The sequence below is a fragment of the Cebus imitator genome, unplaced genomic scaffold (assembly GCF_001604975.1).
Source record: "Cebus imitator isolate Cc_AM_T3 unplaced genomic scaffold, Cebus_imitator-1.0 Scaffold590, whole genome shotgun sequence".
Lineage (NCBI taxonomy): Eukaryota > Metazoa > Chordata > Mammalia > Primates > Cebidae > Cebus > Cebus imitator.
Window position 1 is genome coordinate 759,308 of NW_016107905.1, and position 24,696 is coordinate 784,003.

Here is a 24,696-nt window from a genome sequence, read left to right on the forward strand (position 1 = left end):
GGCCCTGGCCCTACTATTAGCTGTGAGACTCTGGGCAGCAAAAGCACAGTTCTCTGAGGCCCAAGCTGGTTCTGACTAGTCCTTCCTTCCTTCCTGCTCTGACAGTCATTCCATTCATGTGCATACTTATTGAGCACCATATGTTCTGGGCTGGGGGAGAACCTCTTTTACAAAGACCCAAATATTTTAAAGCCTAAACATTTTAGGCTTTTCAGGCCACATGGTCTTTGTTACAACTACTCAACTCTGCCATTGTAGCACAAAAGCAGCCACAGACAATATATACATGAATGAGCATTGCTGTGTTCCAATAAAGCTTTATGGACACTGAAGTTTGAGTTTCATATAAATTTTTACATGTCATGAAATATCCTTCTGATTTTTTTCCAAACATTTAAAAATATCAACAGTTAACTGCAAGACTACAAAACCAGACGGCAGGTAGGATTTGGCCTGTGGGCCAGTTTGCCAACTTCTGCTCTAAAGACACAGTGGTGAATAAGACAAAGTCACCATACTTTGTGGTTCTGCAACTACTATTTCTAGAGGCCTCCTCTGGTTTTGGAGTGACCCTATAAATGGAGGCTCTGCTTCATTTTGTTGCACATTGGTGCATCCTGGTCTTCTCTTCCTTTGAAACCTCATATAACCATGATGCCCACATTGTGGGGTCCCAATCATCATGGCCTCCTGGATTATGCCAGGGGCTCCTCATGACCAGGGAGGAAAGGCTTGGGTTAAGTATCAGAATGGGATGGAAGGAAAGGCAAATCTACATGTTGGTAGTGGAGAAGGCTACAATGGAACAAAAAATAATCAGTAATTGTTTCTTCCAACAATTCAGAAAAAAAAATTAGCTGAGACTGTACTATTATCTGTTTATGTTGGGTAACGGGGTGGTGGCAGCTGATAGAGAATAAAAGAAATAACACTAAACTGTGGAGGCTCTACAGCCATACTATACCACTCCCCTACTGCTCCCACCAAAGTCCCCTTCCAGATTCTAGTTCAGAGATCCCTCTACAGGAAACACATCCACGGTGAAGAAAAGTGCCATGTATGTGTTTCTAATGAAGTCCAGTAGGAACACCAGTACTGGTGAGTTCAATGGTGATTCTAGAGCTCACAGACACAGAGGTAGGTTGTAGCACACCACCCAGAGGCCCACTGTACACACTCAAACAGGTCCTTTCTAAAAGGGCATTTTGTCTAGAGGACCACACAAAGACCACCTAGAAGGATCTCTAGAGCACTGCTGAAGGGAACAAGGGCTATAAAAACTCAAAAAGACTTAATGGGTTGGGTGTGTGGCTCACACCTGTAATCCCAACACTTTGAGAGGCCAAGGCAGGTGGATCACCTGAGATCAGGAGTTTGAGACTAGCATGGCCAACATGGTGAAACCTCATCTCTACTGAATAATAATAAAAAATTAGCTGGGCATAGTGGCATGCACCTGTAGTCTCAGCTACCCGGGAGGCTGAGGCAGGAGAATCGCTGGAACTCGGGGGGTGGAGGTTGCAGTGAACCAAGATCATGCCACTGGACTCCATCCTGGGCGACAGAGTGAGACTCTGTCTCAAAAAAAACAAAAACAAAAACAAAAACAAACAGACAAAAAAGGCTCAATGGTGCATTTCTAGCCCCTGCTAGGGCCCCTCCAGCTCACTCTCTTCAACCACAAAGTCCTTAGAGTCATGAAAGCATTTACTGAAGGACAAAGAAGTGATTTTAAAGGTTATTCCAGGTAAACCCCTTCATTCGACAGAGGGAAAGCTGAGCCTCAGAATGATTAAGTCTCTTGCTAAGAGCACAACATCTGTAGTGTCAGTGACCAGGTCCTTTTTCACTACATTATAATTCTTCAATTATGCACTCATTCTGCGAAAAAGCACAGAAAGACAAGAAACAAACAAAAGAGAGCTAACAATCATTACATACTTATTGTATTATCTCAATCTTCACAATCACCCAATGAGGTAGGTACTATTATTATCCCATTCTGTAGCTGAGGAAACAAGAGGCTTGCAGCAGTAAAACAACTTGTTCAGCGTCACAGGGCAAGCAAGCAGTGAGAACAGGCACTGAACACAGGCAGCCTGATTCCAAATCCCCCCAGCCCCTGCTATCCCTCCCCTACCCCCCCCATTCTTAATCTGCATATTGTGTTCCTTATACCTCTGTCCTCCTTATGATTATGGCTGGGGGAGAGGGGTGACAAGGTTACCACCGGCAGGGTCCCACACACTCCTCCTCCAACTTCTAGGGCTCATTAGGCCCCAGAAGGACTGGCTCCCTGCTATATTTACCATAGCACAAAAGCCCTCCACCCTCTGCTCTCCCTGAAACTGCCTGCCAGGAGAGTCCCCTGTTCTAGTCTTTAGATAAACAAGAGTATTAAGTATTTTTCCACCCACACACAGAAGGCAGGTCAGAACTCACCGGAAGCAAGTCCGCCTCCAAGCAGGGTGCTAAGGATCACCAGCAGAAGGAACACTCCATGTCCCACGGAGGCCACGGCAAACACTGAGGTGCTCTTTGGTGCTATCCTGCCATGGCACATCTTTTATCCGTCCAAGTTTTTTTAAAAAGAAAAAGATTTAAAATCCAGAAGAATCCTGTAACCAACAAACAAACAAGGACACAGACAAAGTGAAAACTTCAGCCGTAAGTAAGTTAAAAGCAGCTACTTTGGTAAGGAAACCATAATCACACACAAAGTTGACAAAATTCTAGCAACTGAATTTCTGCTGCCAGGAGAGACAAGCACAGAAGTGGCTTTCAACTCCTCCCTGGGGAAACAAGGCCTGCAGGGTGCTGGTGCCAGGAGGTGAGCTCTGTCTCACCTGTGTGTCAGTCAGGCACAGCAGGGCTTTCAGAAACTGCCTAGCTCTGCCCTAACGCCTGCCTGGAGGCTCCAGCAGAGAGGGGGCTATTGACACAGAGCTGCTACACCCAAGTCAAGTTTTGCCTTTGTCACTTGGACTCAGAACAAGTTCAACTAACCAAGAGAGAGAGAACACGTGTGCAAAGGGAGAATACACCGCCTAGAGAAGGAATGCAGCAGTGGGAGCTGAGGGCCCTGGCCTGCTTGCTAAACTGCCAAAGGCTGATGAGTTGTAGGATCTGACTAGACAGCCGTGAATCTCAAAAATTGACTGATTAATCAAAGCTCACCCAACACACCTGTGACCACATTCTGTTGGCTGTCCCTAACAAAGACAGGGAGAGGGGAGGAGGAACAGGACAGGACTTAGAGAATGGGCTGTAATTGCTAATTAGCCCTATCACCCACCCACTCTAGTTCAAAGATTTCAGAAAAGTAGGAACCAGAAGGGAGAGAGAGAGAAAGAGGGAAAGCCGAGGAGGGGGAGAGGGGGACAGAGAGAACCAGAGGTGAAGACTTTAAAGATTTTCTTTTTTTTAATTATACTTTCAAAATATACTTTTCTGGAGTACATGTGCAGGTTGTGCAGGATGCCATGGTAGTTTGCTGCATCCATTCCTCCGCCCCGTCACCTACTTTAGGTATTTTTCCTAATGTTATCCCTCCCAAATCCACCACCGCAACCCCCACGCTATCCCTCCCCTAGGCCTCCCACCCTGCAATAGGCCCCAGTGTGTGATGTTCCCCTCCCTGTGTCCATGTATTCAACACCCACTTATGAGTGAGAACATGCAGTGCTTGGTTTTCTGTTCTTGTGCCAGTTTGCTGAGAATGATGGTTTCCAGGTTCATACATGTCCCTGAAAAAGGCATGAACTCACCCTTTTTTAATGGCTGCATAGTATTCCATGGTGTATATGTGCCACATTTTCTTTATCCAGTCTATGATTGATAGGCATTTGGGTTGGTTCCAAGTCTTTGCTATCGTAAACAGTGCCACAATGAGCACACATGTGCATGTGTCTTTATAACAGAACAATTTAATAATCCTTTGGGTATATATCCAGTAATGGGATTGCTGGGTCAAACAGTATTTCTAGATTCTTGAGGAATCGCCACACTGTCTTCCACAATGGATGAACTAATTTACACTCTCACCAACAGTGTAAAACCATTCCTATTTCTCTACATCCTCTCCAGCATCTGTTGTCTCCAGATTTTTTAACAATTGCCATTCCAACTTGCGTGAGATGGTATCTCAATGTGGTTTTGATGTGCATTTCTCTAATGAACAAAGCTGGAGGCATCATGTCACCTGACTTCAAACTATACTACAAGGCTACAGTAATCAAAACAGCATGGTGCTGGTACCAAAACAGAGATATAGACCAATGGAACAAAACAGAGGCCTTGGAAGTAACACCACACATCTACAACCATCCGAGCTTTGACAAACCTGACAAAAACAAGCAATGGGGAAAGGATTCCCTGTTTAATAAATAGTGTTGGGAAAACTAGCTAGCCATGTGCAGAAAGCTGAAACTGGACCCCTTCCTTACACCTCATACAAAAATTAACTCCAGATGGATTAAAGATTTAATCCTAAGACCTAACATCATAAAAACCCTAGAAGAAAACCTAGGCAATATTGTTCAGGACATAGGCATAGGCAAGGACTTCAGGACTAAGCACCAAAACCAATGGCAACAAAAGCCAAAATAGACAAACGGGATCTAATTAAACTTAAGAGCTTCTGCACAGCAAAAGAAACACTCATTAGAGTGAACTGGCAAACAACAGAATGGGAAAAAATTTTTGCAATCTACCCATCTGACAAAGGGCTGATATCCAGAATCTACGAAGAATCAAAACAAATTTACAAGAAAAAAACAAACCCATCAAAAAGTGGGCAAAGGATATGAACAGATATTTTTCAAAAGAAGACATTTATACCAGTAATGATGAGTATGAAAAAATGCTCATCATCACTGGTCATTAGACTTTTATTTTCTATAAGCCTTTAGGGAGGCAACTGGATTGACGATACATTATAATACATCATGGTGTGGGCCTATTGTATTTTAGTTGACTTATTTGATTTCATTTGCCAGTTATTTTAGTTTACAATAGGTATTCCATATAATATTATATTTCCTTTTTTTAAGTTACACACATACCCTCTTCTCCATTAATAAGGCTTTATATGCAAAGATTAGGGAGTCTGTCATCTATAACCTTAATAAAGGATGTCTCTGGGACTCTGCCCAGAGATATTACCCAGATCTGATTTTGTCTGTTTGTTTTGAGACAGAGTCTTGCTCTGCTGCCCAAGCTGGAGTGCAATGGCATGATCTTGGCTCACTGCAACCTCCACCTCCCGGGTTCAGGCAACTCTCCTGCCTCAGGCTCCCAAGTAGCTGGGATTACAGGTGCCTGCTAGGACACCCAGCTAATTTTTGTATTTTTAGTAGAGACAGGGCTTTACCATGTTGGCCCAGTTGGTCTCAAACTCCTAGCTACAACCCCCCACCTCAGCCTCCCAAAGTGCTGGGATTATAGGCATGAGCTTCTGCACCTAGCCCCCGATCTGATTTTAATCTGTGTCTGAAGCGTAACTCAGGCCTATGCTCCCTTCCTAAAGAGGGTAACTGAAAAGCTGTCAAAAGGTTCATGAACAGAGCTAGCCACTGGTCTTCACCCACTTCCCTCTAATAATTGTGACTATGGCAGTCTTCTGTTCCCAGCTTTCACCCAGACTCCAGTTTGAGCCTTTAAAACTGTAGAACAGGTATGGTTCCTGGAGAATCTGGGGTGGAGTCTGTGAGTGACCACCAAACGATACAGAAAACTGTGTGTGGAATGTGTGCCCATTTAAGTGGCTAAGAGCAGTAAAGTCAGAATACCTAGATTCAAATCTGTTTCCTTATTATGACCTTGCGGTCAAGTCATATAACACCTCTTAGCCTCAGTTTTCTTATCTGTAAAATGGGAAGAGTAGCCATACTAACTTCATAGGGTTGATATAAGGATTAGGATAGACAAAGTGCCTGGCAAAGTGCTTGGTACTTTGTAAGGCCTCAGTAAACACTGGCTGCTGTTGCTGTTGTAATCACTAATAAGACCTGCACTTCAGGGGCCTTAGAGTTCCTCAAGTTCCACCATCTCATTTGACAGATGCCAAATCAAGGTCCAAAGGGGTTAAGGGATATGCTCAGGGGCCCCAGCTGGTCAGTGACAGAGTTGGCAATGGGCCCTTTGGTGTTGCTGTTTTAGATGCAGCCACATCAGGTAACCCTACCAGGCAGTTGTCATCCCCTGAAGGCAATAACCAGTGGATCATCAAGAATGACACCTGCATGTGCCACATCACAGCATGTGCACAAAAAATATTTAAGTAGTGAATCAACTGAGGCCACATAAGATAGTGCTTCGGTGTTCTGTGCATAAGTGGTGGTAGTCAGGAAAGACTGCCTACAAGAGGTGACGCTAAGCTGAATCCTAAACGATGTGAGATGGAAGGAGGGAGGGAAGAAGGGTGGAAGGAGAGAGGGATGAAGGGAGGAATGGAAGAGGGAAGGAAGGAAGAAGAGAAAAAGAAAGGAGGGAGAGGGGCAGGCAGACAGGCAGGCAGGCAGGCAGGCAGGAGGCAAAGAAAAAGGAGGAGGCACCAAATACAAGTGGATCAGAGTACTATGGAAGCACATAACTCCTGACAAAGGCTGGAGGCAGGGGCTAAGCAGAGGGGTTTAAATTTTACCCTTATAAGGATTCTAAACAGGGAAATAAGACTAAGTTCATTTAGGAAGATCATTCTGGCAGGGATTTTAGAGGATTTTGATTGGGGGGTGGGGGCAGGCGGAAGAAGAGCTGTGGGGCCTGCCAAATGCTAAAGAAGCTTACATTTATTTTTTGGTGTGTGTTTTTGTTTTTTAAAGATACAGGATCTTGCTCTGTCATCCAGGCTGGAATGCAGTGATGTGAGCATAGCTCACCTGAACTCCTGGGCTCAAGCGATTCTTCTGCCTCAGCATCCCAAGTAGCTGGGATTACAGGCGCACAACACCACAACTAGTTTTTTGTTTGTTTGTTCGTTTTTTTAAGACAGAGGGTGTCTTGCTATGTTGCCTGGGCTGCTCTCAAACTTCTTTCTGGCCTCAAGCAATCCTCCTAACTTGGCCTCCCAAAGGGCTGGAATTAGAAGGATAAGCCACTCTGCCTGGCTAGCATTTTATAATAAACATAGAGCCCTATGGAGAGCAACTTGTTAATATCTACCCCCCAAAAAAAAAATGCACATATAGTCTGACCTATCAGTTCTAAAATCTGTGCTAGGAAATCACATGTGCAATGACATATATGAAAGATATTCACGTACTGCTTGTAAAGGCAAAAGACTAAAGCAATCTAAAAGTTCATCAAAGGGAGGAGTGCTTAAATAGTACATCCAATATAATGAAATACCATGCAGTGGTGTAAAAAGAACAGGGCACTTCAACCTGTGCTAATATGGAATGACTTCTAAAATTAGTACGTGAAAAAAATAACTTGTGTATATGCATGTATTTTTAAAGGACACAAACACACACACACACACACATACACACACACATCTGTAAGTACTGAAAAACTCAACTAGAATAAAGCACAAGAAATTTGTAACTAATGATTGCCTTCAGGGAGGGGAAATGAGTGGTTAACAGGGAAGGAGAAAAACATTTTTTACTGCAACCTTTTACAATCTTGAGTGTTGTATTTTGTACACATATTACCTATTCAAACAAAATATAAAGTTAATGTAGCAAGGCCTTCCAATAGACCACCTGTCTTCTCTCTCAACAAACTGCCATTAAAACAAATCTCAAAAACCTAATTGCTCCCTCCCCCAGGAATATAGTCATTTTAGGGGCTCAGCACAAGGGCCATCTAGAGGAATTCTTTCCTGACACTTCACACCATACCCACCTCCAAGGTAGAAATGACCCCTTCTTACCTTGCTATGACTGTACCTTTAACAGGTTATCACACCTATTTGCTCATCTGTCTCACCATACTAGGCTGAGAGTTCCTTGAAGGCAGGGACAGTGAATTACTCAGCTTGGAATCTTCACTAGCCAGCACAAGGCCTGGCATCTGACAGGCAGGCAGCAAAGGTTTGCCAAAATCATGAATACTGCAGGGAGGAGCCAGTACAGAATTGGAGCAGAGAAGATGTACATGTGTGAGTTCCTGACTGCTTTTAGGGTTTTTTGTTTTTGTTTTGCAGAAACAACTGGCTCCTCCCTTACTGCTTAAGCAGCTACCTGAGTCAAGGAACAAATTCCACCACGAAGCCTAAGAAGGGATAGGTGCAGAACAGACTGGGTGATGGAAATGGGGGCTTTGCAAAGAAAAGATAAATGGAAGGTAGTCAGTGGAGTGTTTATATGTAAGGCTAGGTCAAGAGTTAACTGTTTCAGAAATAAAAGAGCGGAAAGCTAGCCCCCAAAACTCCAAACTATTACCCAGAATGGGAGAACCCAGCTACCGTGGAGAAAGGGCCACACTATAAATCTAATTATTTTAAGAAAGAGTCTGCTTGGAATATAGAATTCTGAAAAACAAGACCTGTTTTGGGATTGTGGCTTTAGTACATCAAGCAAAAAGAAAAGCATTTCAAAACAAGTTAACACTCGGTATTCATTATCCCTAGAGAAATACTGAGGCTAAAACTTTGTTTAAACAAAAAGAATCCGTTTCACTTCAGTATTCCTTTAGCATGTACATGACTACTTCACCTAATAAAAAAAAATTATCACTGGAGAGGAACCTGAAACTAACTCTCAAGTTCAAAACTAGCACTCAGCCATCCTCACAAGGAATATCACATGTGAACTTGGAGGTGAGACAGAGGAGAGGGCCTGCAATGACTCAGTTCCACCTCTGCCACCAGACAGCTGGCTGGTCATGAAGGCTCTGCCTTGTTTCCACATCTGAAAAAGGCTCTAAGGTGTCTCTCAGCCACAGAATTTTTCACCGCTTCTACCCTTCTCTTGTTCTCTTGTTGTAATCCAATCTCTTCCCCCCCAGTAGCCAGCTTTCCTCTTCAAAACACAGGTGAGGAGAGTCACCCTTCTGATTTTATTTCTTGGGAACTAGTGCTGCTGCCCCAACAGCCACTGGTAGCAGGAGGCCCCAGCTAGACTGTTAGCCCCAAAAGAGCAGCCTCTCCACCTCTGTAAACCCACAACATCAACAGCTAGGTGACTGTGCCCTGGCAAATGTGATATCATGGACACTCACTTCTTGTCCGTAAGTTCCTCCAATGAGGAAGAACACTGACCTCAAGCCATAGCTCTGATCTTGAGGAAGCCACTTACTTCATCTCGGCCCCTGTTTCCTCATTTGTAAAGTGGGGCTGTTACTTGCTTGACTCTCTCTCTAGGCTTTGTTGAGGCTCAAAAGGAACAAAAAATGAGGAAATGCTCTGTAAATTAGAAACACCCAGGGCTTATGTTTATAGTCTTAGCCAGAAGCCAAGACAGCAGAGGGCTACCTGAGAAATGATGACACACACGGTGGGCTTCTGGTGTCAAAAGTCTGCAACACAAGCCCAAAGTTCACATTGTTTATTGGCTTCTTGTTGCCACAGATGCTTCTAGGTTAACCCAAGAGCCTGCTAATAAGGTTAAAGGTGCCCTGGAGACAACAGGAACATCAGAAGACACATTTCAAAAATGGCTTCTGGCCTTGGAAGGCAGCAGCAGCAGCTGGGGCCAGCCAGGAAACAGCCAGGGCCCCCTGTTCCCTAGGCAGCCAGGGTCCAGATCTCCTCAGTTCATGTGCCTGGCTACCCTGGGGCCCAGCCCTGCCGAGAATGCCAAAGTCCTGCTGAAGGTGTAAGGTCATCTCGCACTATTGAACTCTTCTCCTGAAGACAAGAGGGGCCTGATTCAGTAAAGCGTGGCTCCCAGGTGCTGTGTGGGTAAAATCAGACTCTGTTTACATGTAATTTTTAATTTTATTTGAGACGGCGTCTCGCTCTGTTGCCCAGGCTGGAATGCAGTGGCACAATCTCGGCTCACTGCAGCCTCCGCCTCCTGGATTCAAGTAATTCTTGTGCCTCAGCCTTCTGAGTAGCTGGGACTACAGGCACATGCCACCAGGACTGGCTAATTTTTGTATTTTTAGCAGAGACAGGGTTTTGCCATGTTGGTCAGGCTGGTCTCAAACTCCTGACTCAAGTGATCAGCCTGCCTCAGCCTCTACAGGTAATTTTTAGAACAAATTGTTTCTTAAACCATGGCTCCTCTGTCCATTAGTTAAGATAGGGAACTGGGATGACAAAACCAACATAAATCCTTTTCTTGCCTCAGACTAATTAAGACAGGAGATAATGGTAGTAGTGGTGAGAGTCTAGAACAAGAGAGTTTATTCCTTTGAGAAACCATGTTCACCAACCTTGATCCTGCCACATGATGGGAAACGACAAAGAACAGTTTGAGAAATGTGAACAGAATTTAATCAGCTGATTACATTTCATTTCAGGTTGCAATGATAAGAAGTCGTAACACTTTGAAGTCCAAAGTTCCCCAGAGGGGTGTGATAAGTAAGAGAAATGACTAATACAGCCAAAGCTGCCCAGGCCCTTTCTTAACCTCTCTTTCTTCCCCTCTGTACTCCTACTCACCCTGAAATAGTCAGGTTACAGCATCAAAAGATATCTAAACATTCATTGGATCTTAATGCTTCCTATCCCCCAAAATTCAGTTACTCTTCTGTCTTCTCCCACTGTGGATCAATGGATTCTTCTAGTCCTACTAACTTCTGTATCGTCCCTTTCCTTTGTGCCACTAACACTTGAGTGCTTCAACAGCCACAGATTCTACTGGACTCTGACATCCTGTCAGGCCAGAATATCACCTTACCCATCTCCTTTAATCTCTAGCTCCTACCTGAAAAGGCAAACAACAAACTCTTATTACAATCACACCCCCTCCAAATCACAAACATTACCCTCCACTTTCCTCTTAAGCCACCTAAGCCATTATAGAGTGTAAGAGGTTTTTTTTTTTGTTTTGTTTTGTTTTGTTTTGTTTGAATTGCTTTGATATTCCCTGTGCTCTTGTCTTCCACCCCCAGGAATTGCTCACCACATCATCATCTGGGCATCACGCTTTCCCCAACTTCAGACAACAGGAATGCCAGAAGATACACTACCACCCTATGTAAGCCATCTTTTTAATAAGTCTCCAACACCTCTCTTCTAGCATCTGACAGCAGAATGACTGCAGCAGGGACCTGTACACAAAACAGGAGAGACAGCCTAGGTACCAGCTTGCCACTGAAAAGTGGTTTGACTTCAGGCAAGTCAGTGAGTCTTCCTGGTCTCAGGGGTGAACCTGGATGATCCCCAAAGGACCTCTCAGTTCTAAGAAAACTGGAATGTCTTCTGGGGAATAGGAGGGGCCCAAAAGTATTTCCTCTAAAAAGTAAGACAACAAAGGCTCCAACTAGAAGGAAGAAACATTAACTCTATCCTCACTGTTCTGACTGAGCAGCACATTCCCCTCCATCTTCCCAAGACGGATCCCTAGCATCTACCTTCCTTTGCATTGCAGCAAACCCAGGAGAATCCACTTTCCCTTTAGGGTTTAATCAATCCATCAGCATATTTGTATGGACTATCCATACACAGTGTTCCTAAAATGCTTTCCAAAAATAACACAGGTCTTAACAACAACAACAAAACCCAGCCTCTGCACACATTGCAGAGCTACAGGGGCCCAGGGAGAAAGGGAGAAAAGATACAAGATGAGAAAGCCAAGAGAGAATAAACAAGACTGGACAGGAAAATAAGGGAGAGAAAGCAAAGTACCTGTGAGCAGGAACCAAGCCTGTCCTAAGGTCCTGACCTGAAGTTAAGAAATCCCTTCTCCAGTCCCAGCTTCAACACGGCTGACGGGCCAAGCTTGGACAAGCGTTTTGCTTCCATGCCTCTGTTTTCTCATCAGTAAAATTAAACAGTTGAACTACATATCTCTCAGGGAGGCCAGTAACATGGAAACATGTTGGCAGATATTATCAAGTAGGTGGTCTAGAGCAAGTTATTTTTAGTTGCCGTCTGTAAACTGGATAAACGATAGCCACCTCATTGGGTTGTTGTGAGGTGAAATTAAGACAAACGTGAGACACACAGGATGATGTCTGAAACAATGGGTGCTCAAATTCATGCTAAGCCCCTTCCTGTTCTAACAGGTTGTGACTGACCCCCACTAGACTCCCAAAGGGCACCGCTTCCTGAGACTAGGGTCAAAACACAATGTTAGTTTAGACAAAAGAACACTAACAAGTTAAACAAGTGACCTTCCCACATTCTTTCCCATCAAATTCTAAAAATATTTTTTAAAGCACTTAGCACTACCTCCCCTTCAAATTAAACAGCTATTGTGACTCTCCTAAAATAATATCAGTTTCTGGGAGACTTAGGGAATATACACATACACACACTCGTTCTCATTAAGTAGGTGGTATTAGCCCCATTTTACAGATAAATGGAATCCAAGGGGCCTGGAAGTCTCCTCCTCCTGCTTCCCTATTTAATAGGGCTCCCTGCTCTTGTGTTTTCCAAACAAAAGGTCAAGTTTAGTTCCCATTTTAGTTTTGGGAGAATTTCTCACTTCAGCCCAAAGGCATGGAAGCCTCCTCCAAACCCTCAGCATTCCTGCCTGGACCAGCAATGGAAGTCAATTGAATCCCTCCCCAAAGGCCACTCACAGTTATTTAACTTTTATATGCTGCATTTCCTCAGGTAATAAACTCCTGCAGAGACCACCAATTCTGTGCCCCCAAAGTGCTTAACAAACAATTCTCGAAGGAATGAGAAAAAAAGATAAATTCAGAAGATACAATTTGTATAGAAAAATACCAAATGGCAAAATAGCAGGACATATAAAACAGGAGAAAAAAGAATATATAAATCCTGAAATTTGACCAGGTAGCAAAACAGATGCATGGCAGGAGCGACTGCAATTGGTTCCTAGACCCTAGAGATATACCTCATGTGTCATCACATCTCTTTCCTTGGTTCCCATCAGGGCTGAGTGGAACAGGCTTCAATACCCAGTTGGCAAATAAAGTCCTGGAAGCCGATTTGATAAAGCTGACTTCTTAGGGCTCTGTGTTTCCAATGACTATACTGCGATTCAGCTAATATTTACTGACTGTCTTCTATGCAAGGCTTGGGTGATCACAGAGATGAATTGGGGCACAGTTCTTACTCTCAAGGAATTCACAACTTGCGTGAGAGGAATTATGTTTATCTATGTAACACTGTCAAATTGTTAGTAAGGCCCAAAAGAAGGTTTTTAAAAAGTGCTATGAGAGCACAGAGGAGACAGGAACAAAGACTTCTGATGGGAGTAGGGAGAAGTGAAAGAGAAAGCTTTGAGTTGGACCTTGAACCCATGAACACATTTAGAGCTCCCAGGACAGTGTTTTGCATGCACAGTGCTACTTAAAAGAAAGATAAGGAAATGGAAGAACAATTCACTAAAAGGATGGCAGAGAGGAGAGGAAAAACAAATGTTAATTTTGTCTGCCTAGAATCACTGAATGGTAACAAAAAATAAATGTCTGTCTATATACCTTCACTCAAGAAATGTTTAGGAGCTAAATTTTGGCATTCAGAGTACTTATAGCTATGCAGGAAACACCTCCTCCAGGTCAAAAATAGCAAACCCTAGAGAACTGGCTGATGCAGTTATGTTTACTTTTTACCATCTCTGTGGATCGTTTTCCAAAGGCCCCAGAGTGGGATGGTATAAACAGGTCTGTGTCACTTCCTGGTTCTCAGGCCTTCTGCTACATTCCCAGTCAGTCTGGGAAAGCTGCCTATTTAAAAATAAACTTTAAAAACTCACCAAAAACTCCAACCCTAAACCACCCTTCCCGCTATCTCATTCAATTTCACTGAAATTAAAAGGATAGTGAGAAATAAGACAAAAATGACCACAGAAAATGAGTTCTCAGATTAAAACAACAAATAGGTCCTCAACCGAGCTCAATGTCAAGAGACTTGGATTCTACTTGCTTTTCCTTTAACTGGAAAGCCTGACCTTGAACAAGCAGGATGCTTCATCTCTCTGCACCATAGCTACGTCAGCATTCTCTTTGCCACAATGTAGCTATCCAACTTTCTGGACCTCTATTTCCTTTCTATAAAATGGTACTAATAATTCCTATATCACAGGGCTATTTTAAGTATCATATGGGAAATGTATATAAAGTACTTAGCATAGTGCCTGTGACTTAGTAAGTCATCAAAAATGGTAGTTACTATTGTAGTCATCACCATCTATCATTATTATTGCCGTCATCATCTGAAAATGCAGGGCTGGACTAGACAACTCTCTGGTTCCAAATCCTGATATCCTGATTCTTTTTTTTTTTTTTTTTCCTGGGATGATGCTCTGTTGCCCAGGCTGGGGTGCAGTGGCACAGTCTTGGCTCATAGCAACTTCTGTCTCTCAGGTTCAAGCAATTCTCATGCCTTAGCCACCCGATTAGCTAGAATTACAGGTGTGTACCACCAGGCCCAACTAATTTTTGTATTTTTAGTAGAGACAGGGTTTCACTATGTTGGCCAGGCTGGTTCCAAGCTTCTGGCCTCATGTAATCTCCCTGCCTCAGCCGCCCAAAGTGCTGGGATTACAGGTGTGAGCCACTGTGCCAAGCCCAAATCCAGATTCTTTAAGTCACTTTCTCCTTTTTTCTTTTTCTTTTCTGTTTTTTTTTTTTTCTTCCCAGGGGGCTGGACAGCAAGAAAAGGGAAATAAACTTGGCAAAACAGTTAAACACACATCCTCAGGCTTTATGTTAGAAATACAATTAGGAAATCCATTAGTGAGTGAAATGAGGCATATTACTCCCCCAACAGAAAAATCTTGCATATTTCTTATATTAAATCCACAGCATTGTGGCAAGTTCGCCAACAACACACTGTCTATATACTCCCATGAGCACCAAGGACAACCCCACCTCCACTCTACCAGCCAGCACAATTTGACTTCACCCACCTCACTTTTCACTGTATAAACAAACTTCTCAGCAGCTCCTTAGAGTGCCCTAAAAGATAGCAGTGGCCAATCCACCCCTTTCTAATAATGACTAATCCTTCCACAAAGTATTTAACCTTAAAGAGTTTTCCTGGCTGGGCACCGTGGCTCATGCCAATAATCCCAGCACTTTGGGAGGCCAAGGCAGGCAGATTACCTGAGGTCAGGAGTTCAAGACCAGCCTGACCAACATCAAGAAACCCTGTCTCTCCTGAAAATACAAAATTAGACAGGCATGGTGGTGGTACATGCCTATAATCCCAGCTACTCAGGAAGCTAAGGCAGGGGAATCACTTGAACCTGGGAGGCGGAGGTTTCGGTGAGCTGAGATCATGCCATTGCACTCCAGCCTGGGCAACAACAAAATTCCATCTCAAAAAAAAGAAAAGGAAAGAAAGTCTTCCTGGTTAATTTCAATGTGGCCAAAAATCAGATGACCTTCCCAAAAGTTAGTGTAACTAGAAGCATTCAGCTTCACCAAGGCCAGGGTATTTAACTGTAATTAAATTTGGATGAAATAAACAAATATTTGCATCCATTCATCCATCCATTCAGTGTCTGTGAAGTGCCAAATGCTATAGAAGATATCAAAAACTAATAGGATGGGGTGAGTGAGAAAAATAAAGGATGAGGCCTAGGTTTCTGGCCTGAGTAACTACATAAATGGTAGAAGCTACCACAGGAGAAAAAGAATACAGGTGAATAAGCAGGTTTTGTCAGGGAACATAATGAATTTCATTCAGATTATTCCTTAATATGTTGACCTGGGGTACCTGAGGGATAATCAGTAGAAAGATCTAGCAGGCAAATTAGAAATGAATGTGAAACCCTACAGAGCACTCCGAACTTGGGATGTAGCCCTGGAGTGATCAACCTGTAGGTGATGGTTGAAACTATGCAAAATAGATGAGCTCACCTAGGAAAGAGGGCAGGTTGAGAAGGAAGTCAAGGATAGAATCGTAGGGAGAACACTAACTTACAATGGGCATACTGAGAAAGGACAGCCTATGAAAGACTCCAAACAGTACATGGAAACCAGGGGCATGTGCAGCATAGACAGAGAGACTCAAGGAAAACATGAGAAGTGGCAGATGCAGCAAAGGCCTAGAAAGACGAAGACTGAAAAAGGCCCACTTGATTTGGCCCCTAGGAGATCACTGGTGACCTAATCAAGAACAGCTTCATCAGAGTCGTGGGGGCAGATTATATCAAATTTAACATGAATTAAAAGTGGGAGGCCGGGCGCTGTGGCTCACGCCTGTAATCCCAGCACTTTGGGAAGCTAAGGTGGGCGAATCACCTGAGGTCAGGAGTTCAAGATCAGCCTGGCCAACATGGTGAAACTACATCTCTACTAAAAATACAAAAATTAGCCAGGCGTCGTGGCATGCACCTGTAGTCCCAGCTACTTGGAAGGCTGAGGCAGAAGAATCGCTTGAAGCAGGGAGGTGGAGGTTGCAGTGAGCCAAGATTGCACCATTGCACTCCAGCCTGGGTGACAGAGCGAGACTGTTTCAAAAAAAAAAAAAAAAAAAAAAAAAAAAAAAAAGAACGAACGTGGACACAATAAAGGCAAAACTATTTAGGGAAGGAGATGAAAAAGAAGGGAGAAGAAAGACTGGATGATAACTACAGGGGGTTTTTGTCTTATTAGATATACCTTCTCAGTTAGCCCAATGATTTAAGGCATCCTAAATGGTCCAGATAGCTCAGAGACACCCCCGACCCCTTCCATGGAGAGTCTCTCTGAACGAACACTTCCACACTCTATGTTTAGCAAAAGCTAGGTAGAAGTTGGGGATACAGCTTAAAGAGTTTCCTGCTTCCTTAGCGTTCAGCAACAGCAAAGTCTCTCTACCCCATTATCCCCTGCCCTGAAATTGCTACCTCTTCTATAGGATTCGTGAATGGAAAAAAATAGTCAACCTAGTGGCAATTACTTTGGCAGTAATTCCAAAGAGGTGACCTTCCCTAATACATCTGAGGCCTTAAAGTTCTCCATACATATGGTCCCAGTTTCTGCCATTTCCCTCCTTCCTACTCAGAAAGTAACCTGAGTATTTTCCCCTGAGTTTCAGGTTTAGGATTCCAGGGACATGTCTTCGCCTCCATCTAATGAAGCTTAACAGCCCCAACGAGGTGCACACTCAAGCCTAACAAGACCCTGTCTTCTGGCTCCTAATGTTCTCCATCTTTTATAACTTCCAGGAAGCCTCCTAATTTATAACCAAACCATGATTCCTCCTGTCCTCTTCATCATAAATTACCCAAACTTCCTGTAAGCTGTCAAGATTGGACTACGAGGTACAAGCAAAAATGAGAAGTAGGAACTTGCCCACTGTTTCTTTCCTTTGATTAGCCCCATGATCCTGCTGCCATCTATACCATTACATCATCTTCTAATTGTACAAAGTCACTCCACGAAGGTCTGTATATTCTAGTTCTACCCCAATCATACTTCCAGTTTTCTGCATGTGGGGCCCTAAATCAGGAATCAAGAAAGAATATGCTTAAACTAATTCACATAAAGGGGAGTCCTTCAAATGTCCATACAGAGATTCCAAAAGTAATTACAAATTAGTCAAAGTTCAGGCAAAGGCATCAAACAGTTAACTTTATAAAATCCAGGCAAATCAGATGAGAACATGCCCCGAGAAAATAATTAATTAATTAATTTGGGCAACATTGTGGAATATGTTAAAAAAGATTATGATAAACACAGAGGTGATGAAGAAGAAACATCATAAATTAATGAGGGAATTTGATACTTCTCTCCAGACAGGGCTTCTGAACTCATTCCTAACATGCTTCTTTCTTAAGGAACTCAGTGACTTTACTCACACATCCATTGGGCACCTACATGTACTAGATTCCTTGAAAGGTACAAAGAGGGGGAGGAAGCATATGCCCTTAAGAGTTTATAGCTGGCTGGGAGCAGTGGCTCATGCCTGTTATCCCAGCACTTTGGGAGGCCAAGGCAGGCAGATTACCTGGGGTCAGGAATTCAAGACTAGCCTGACCAATATGGACAAACCCCACCACTACTAAAAATACAAAAATTAGCTGGGCAAGATGGCACATGCCTGTAATCCTAGCTGCTCGGGAGGCTGAGGCAGGAGAATTGCTTGAACCCGGGAAGCAGATGTTGTGGTAAGCCGAAATTACACCATTGCACTCCAGCCTAGGCAACAAGAGCGAGACTCTGCCTCAAAAAAAAAAGAGTTTACATTCAACTGTATATTGTGTATAAGACACAAACACAAATAATTACAACATGAGGTACAAAGTGAAAAGTCATGGGAGATATACAGCCAAAGTGTCAAAGACAAAATAGGAAGATAAGCTGGAGTCCAGAAGAGGGAAGTGACAGAGACAATTATAGGCTCGATGTAGTCTAGTGGATAGTACATAGTTTCTGGAGTCACACAAAAAGGAATTCAAATCCTGACTCTGCCTCTTAGTTTCTCACAGGCCCTAGGTATGCTGCCTTACTGTTGTGAGCCTCTGTTTGTCACATATAAAATTGAGGTAACAGATCTATACTTCATGGAATTATAGAGTCAATGAGTCAAACATTTTTGAAAAGTTTAGGCAGGATGTGGTGGCTCATGCCTATAATCCCAGCACTTTGGGAGGCCGAGGCAGGTGGATCATGAGGTTAGGAGTTCAAGACCAGCCTGACCAAGATGATGAAACCCCATCTCTATTAAAAATACAAAAATTAGCCAGGTGTGGTGGCACACATCTGTAATCCCAGCTACTTGGGAGGCTGAGGCACAGAACTGCTTGAACCCGGGAGGCGGAGGTTGCAGTGAGCCAAGATCATACCACTGTACTCTAGCCTGGGGAACATAATGAGATTCCGTCTCTAAAAAAAAAGAAAAGTTTAATATAATATTTGGCACAGAATAAGGCCAGGTAAAATGGAGGTGCCCACCCACACACAGAGACTTAATGTTCTCTTTCCTCCTGCCACAGGGCTGTCTGGGCCTGACTCATGGACAGGCAGATAGCCAAGCACCTGCTATTTGCTCACCTGCTGTTTGCTCACCAATTCTGACTAGTTAGTTCAGTTGTTTGCCCAGGTTTAATGGGACCATGATCAGGAGGTACAGGAAGAAAGCTCAAAGTATATCTATGTCACATGCATGTCAGGATGCACAGAGTCTTCTGCTAGAAGGTGCAGCATTAGAATACAGGTAGAATTACAGATTATGCCACATTCAGCATGATACTGGCCACGCTATTCTTTTGGACCTATATAGCAGATGCTCGATAAATGTCTGGCAAATTGACATGACTTGAATCTGGTTGAATTATCATAAGATTTGTCTAAATGGTCCATGTTTCAATAAGTGAACAGAGAAGGAAAATGACATCCCAGGTTAATACCTGATTTGAAGGATAGTTGAGGAATATCTACCTCTAGTCATGATGGAATAATGGGGACTCAATTTATTCTCCTTCCTTAAACAACTGAAGGCCAGATAAAATAACTGTTTTCAGACACTGGACAACAAGCAGCACAGGGCAGTAATCCTTGAGAAATGCAAGGGGAAAAATGTAGTCAGCCCTACTACTGCCCCACCTCACTCCCTTGAGAGTTTCCAGGCCATGGGGTAGGGCAGAGAAACTTGAAAGAGTTTAGCAATCTCACGCAGTTGAAAAGACAGAGTTGGAAATTTGGAGAGGTCCAGGTGGCTGGAATTTGCAGGGCAAATTAATTGAAAAGGAGAGAGCTGCAAAGAACAAAACCACCAAACACCTGCAAATGGACCCCTTTGGGTTTGGGGCTGGGTACTGATCTATGCATGCCTGTGAGGAAACTAGGAAGGGTGGGGAAACAATGACCAGAAAGAAGTGGGTGCCACAACCCCAAGAACTCACTCAGAGACAGAAATCATTCATGCTCTGATATGGTTTGGTTGTGTCCCCACCTAAATCTCAACTTGAATTGTATCTCCCAGAATTCTCACATGTTGTGGGGGGTACCCAGGGAGAAGTAATTGAATCATGGGGCCGGTCTTTCCCATGCTATTCTCGTGACAGTAAGTCTCACAAGATCTGATGGGTTTATCAGGGGTTTCCACGTTTGTTTCTTTGTTTTATCTTGCTGCCGCCATGTAAGAAGTGCCTTTCGCCTCCCACCATGATTCTGAGGACTCCCCAGCCATGTGGAACTGTAAGTCCAAATAAACCTCTTTTTCTTCCCAGTCTTGGATATATCTTCATCAGCAGCATGAAAACAGACTAATACATGCTCCCACCAGCAAAAGCAGAAAAGTCCTCTAATACACAGGGCATTGGACAGAATCTTCAGAAGAGTTTTGCCTCCAAGTGGGACCAGCTTAGTTATCTTAGCTATTCCGGACTCACCCTAACAAAGTTTAAAAGTAAGCCATGAAAGGATCAAACCAATTCCAAGTAACTGACTGCCTCTGAGAATAAAGCCCAAAAGTATTTTTTAAAATACAAAAGGTTTCAGCACCCAGCAAGGAAAAACTATGATTGGCTTTCAATAAAAAATTAACAGGCATGCCAAGTAAAGCCCAGAAAGATATAAGCCAAAACTAGCAGAATAATCAAACAACAGAAACAAATCAAGAAATGACAGAGATGACAACTAGTAGACAAGGATGTTAAATCTCTAATATATATATATATTCCATGTGTTCAAGAGAGAAGGTGTGAGTATGACGAGAGAAAAGACTTAAAGAAGATTTGAAGTGGCTAGACACAGTAGCTTGTGTCTGTAACCCCAACACTCTGGGAGCCCAAGGTAGAAGGATCTCTTGATTCCAGGAGTTTGAGACTAGCCTGGGCAACATAGGGAGACCCCTTCCTCTCTATGGAAAAAAACAAAAACAAACAAACAAACAAAACACCTTTTTAATTAGCTGGGTGTGGTGGCATGCACCTGTAGTCCCAGCTATTCAGGAGGCTGAGGTGGGAAGACTGCTTGAGCTATGATCACAGCACTCTACTCCAGCCTGGGTGGCAGCGCAAAACCTTGTCTAGAAAAAATAAATAAATGAATAAAAATTCAAATGTTCAAATTGAACTTCAAGAGGGAAAAATACCAGTATCTGAAATAAAAAGTACACAGGATAGGATTAACAGCAGATTAGACAATGCAGAAGAAAAAAGTCAATCTAAAATACAGCAACAGAAATTATCCAATATTATATACTGAGAAAAAAGACAGAAAAAAACCCAGAACATCAGTGACTGTGGGACATATGAAGCAGCTTAATAGAGCAGGAATAATGAATGGGGAGAGGAAGCAAGGTGCAGAAAAAATATTGAGAAAAGAATGACTCAAATTTTCCAAATTTTATGAAAATTATATACAAACAGATACAAGAAGCTCATCAAACCCCAAGAAGAAGAAGAAATCCACAAAAAGAAAACACAAGGCACATCATAATCAAAATGTTAAAAAACAGTGATAAAGAGGAAATTCTAAAAGTAGCCATGGGCCGGGGAATTAGACACATGGCAGAGAAGCAAAGAATTACAGCAGATTCAGTGTCAGAAATAATGCAAGCCAGGAGGCAATGGAAGCCCCGTTCTATAACTAGTGCTTTCTGTGCACTGGAATAATATTTAGGAAGGCCTAGTGTTGAGAACAAAGTGGGAACTCTGTGACATTAAAAACATTTGCAAGTATTCTCTGAAGACTAAAAAAGGATAAAAACCCTTTCTTAGGCTCATATCTAAAAAGGGCATTTACCCAGTTTTATACCTATGTCCTCAGAACATTACAGACTGTAGTCCCACAGTCTTATGGCAATATCACTTAACACACTGGAAAAGAGACAGAAAAAGCTATCAGAGGATTCATCCCATAGCAGAATAAAACCAAGTTAGAAATAACAAATAAGGAATCAGTCTACCAATGTCAGGCTTGAGTTGGTCTCTCTTCCTTCAAGTTGGTTAATGTGTCTGACTGACCTCTACAGATTCAGACAAAAATTTATTTTTCACACCAGATGCAGTGGCTCATGCCTGTAATCTCAGCGCTCTGGGAGGCTGAGTCAAAAGGATCACTCAAGCCCAGGAGTTTGACACCACCTGGGCAACAGAGCAAGAAACTGTCTCTACAAAAAAGAAAAAGAAAATCAGCCAGGTATGGTGGTGTGCACCTGTAGTACTGACTACTTGGGAGGCTGATACAGGAGAATCACTTGAGCCAAGGAGTTCGAGGTTACAGTAAGCTATGATTGTGCCACTGCACACCAGCCTGGGGGACAGTGAGATTTTTGTCTCCAAATATATATATTATATATGTGTGTGTGTGTGTGTGTGTGTATACATATATATAATATATGTACATATATAATGTATAATATGTAAGTACATATATATTATGTATATGTACATATATGTGTGTATATATACACACACATATATATGGCCTTTTTGTCCAACCAGCATGTCCCCAAACCAACATTTTAATTCTCTTGTCTCCAACTCGGATTTACATTCCCTCAGAGAGGAGCTTGGGAATTATGACATCTGGTTTTTCACCCCAGCTCTGCCTCTGGCTGTGATTCTGGACATAATAAAACTTTTCTGGGCCCATTTCCTCCTCAGTAAAATAGAGAGATTGGAAAAGATTAAAAGTTCTTTCAGCTCTAAACTTCTATTTTAAATGCTAAGTTTGGCCTTATCTATTTCTAATGGTCCAAAGAGAAAGGGCAAGGACCCAATCTTGCTATGAATACACACACACCCCCTCTGAAGGACTGTGGTGCTTTTATCTTGGAAACCAAACTGGACCAAAGGAGCTCAGAGAAGCCAGGAGCTTAGATAAGAGGGGCCTACCTAAAAGGCTCTGTAGACACTGGCTTGAGAGGCCAGCCCAGGACCTCGGGTTTAAAACATGAAAGTCCTGAATAGCCCTGGTCTTGCCTTCCCTACGTCAATCTTTTAAATCAAGTATTAAAAGGTGGAAGGGGAGGGAAGCCTCACTCTTCAAAGTATGGTCCATTAAGGGCAGCACTGGCAGCACCTGGGAGCTTGTTAGAAATGAGTAATTTCAGCCTTCATTCCAGATCTACTGAATCCAAATCTGCATTTTAGTAAGGCTCCCCAGGTGATTCATATGCATGCTAAAGTTTGGGAAGTCCCGGTTGGAAATGCTGCCTTTCTAGTCCCTGCTTTGTCACCTCTTCATTTGATAAAGGTGGCTTTTAAGACTGTCCACAATTCTCACTCATCCTCTAATCCCATCTCCTTGCACAGTTTACACACACACACACACACACACACACACACACACACACACTCACTCTCTCTCTCTCTCTCTCTCTCTCTCNAGACTGTCCACAATTCTCACTCATCCTCTAATCCCATCTCCTTGCACAGTTTACACACACACACACACACACACACACACACACTCTCTCTCTCTCTCTCTCTCTCTCTCTCTCTCTCTCTCTCTCTCTCTCCCCACCCCACCCCAGTTCAGAACCTTCAAACCCACACCAAGAGTTATGGGGGTAAGTTACTTCCTTTTTGCATCTTTCTTAGGTCCATACAAGGCCAGAAAGAGGCAAAGTTTGAAGCACAAACTAAGTATCAGTCCTTCCAAGAAAGTGATTCAGCCCATCCCTGCCATTCAAAGGTTCCCAGGAGGAGGGATGGAAAACAGGCTGGTGAACACAAAGGTACAAACTCTGGTGGAAAGAGATTCATCATTTACATCTGAACAGAAAACAAGGGTCCAAAGTTTCGTTTCTAAAATTTTTTGTTTTTTTTTGTTTTTTGCTGCTGCTGTCTTATGTAACATAAAGATTCTTGGAAGCATGGCCAAAAGGGCAAAGCATATACACAGAGTTAATAAAAACACAGCAAGAGTTCTCCTAGCAGAGTGGTGGGGGGCAGCAGAATCAAGACCTAGCATAGCATAACAGAGCACTGGAAAAGAAGATAGGATGTCGGGAGAAGGGGGTTGGACTCTATCTTGCAGTCCGTACACTGGAGTCTATACTGCTGCTCACTCCACACTCCCTCCCCTGCACAGGTCACTCACCCCTCTCACCCCACCCGCTGTCACAAGCAGCAGATGGCCCAGCCCCAGGCAGCTGGCAGAGGACAGCAATCTGCACGTGCTTGCCTACACCTCCCCCAAGGCTGGAGATGGGAAGGAGCAGGGCAAAGTCAACACCCATCCCTGGTGGAAGCAATTTTTGCAAGAGTGCCCTGGGGGTGGGAATGGCAACATCACCCAGTGCTTTGCCACAATGAGACACACATCAAAACAACTCAGCATTATCCAAGCTCTCCAGCACCCACACACAGCTCAGAAAGAGAGAGCCTTAAGCAGGGTAAGGGTAGAGAGGGTCAGAGAACAGTTCCCAGAGTGCACTGGGGTATGCTGGCCCACGTTGGTGGTGGGGGGGTCATTCACTCCTTCAACATTTACTGTGTATATACCACATCCCAGGCACTGCACCAACAATGAAGGACACAGTGGTGATAGCAACCGTCTCTGCCCTCAAGAAGCTCAAGTAAAGTCAGGGAGAACAAGGAAACAGAGGTTAATACAGTGGAGTAAGTGCTGACCACAGGATGTAATGGCAGCACCAAGGAGAGACACCCACACAAGTAAGGCGCTAGCGGCAGTCTAAGCTGACACATGGCTTTAGGAAGCATTAGCCAGGAAGAGCAGAAAGAGGTGGGGACAAGGAGTGTGGGTCATTCCAAGGAGAAG

The 24,696-nt window shown here is 43.4% G+C and overlaps 1 protein-coding gene across 3 annotated transcripts in view; it reads right to left on the reverse strand.

Moving 5' to 3' along the window:
- The window catches only part of SUSD6 (sushi domain containing 6), a 108,027-nt gene that overhangs the window by 57,782 nt on the left and 25,549 nt on the right, over positions 1–24,696 (reverse strand). For 2 of the 3 annotated variants that reach the window (XM_017516478.2, XM_017516476.1), the window contains exon 2: positions 2,443–2,618. In XM_017516478.2, the coding sequence (XP_017371967.1) occupies positions 2,443–2,563 (121 nt within the window). In that variant the 5' untranslated portion in view covers positions 2,564–2,618. The remainder of the gene's footprint in view (positions 1–2,442; positions 2,619–24,696) is intronic. The other variant, XM_017516477.2, reaches the window with a different exon arrangement.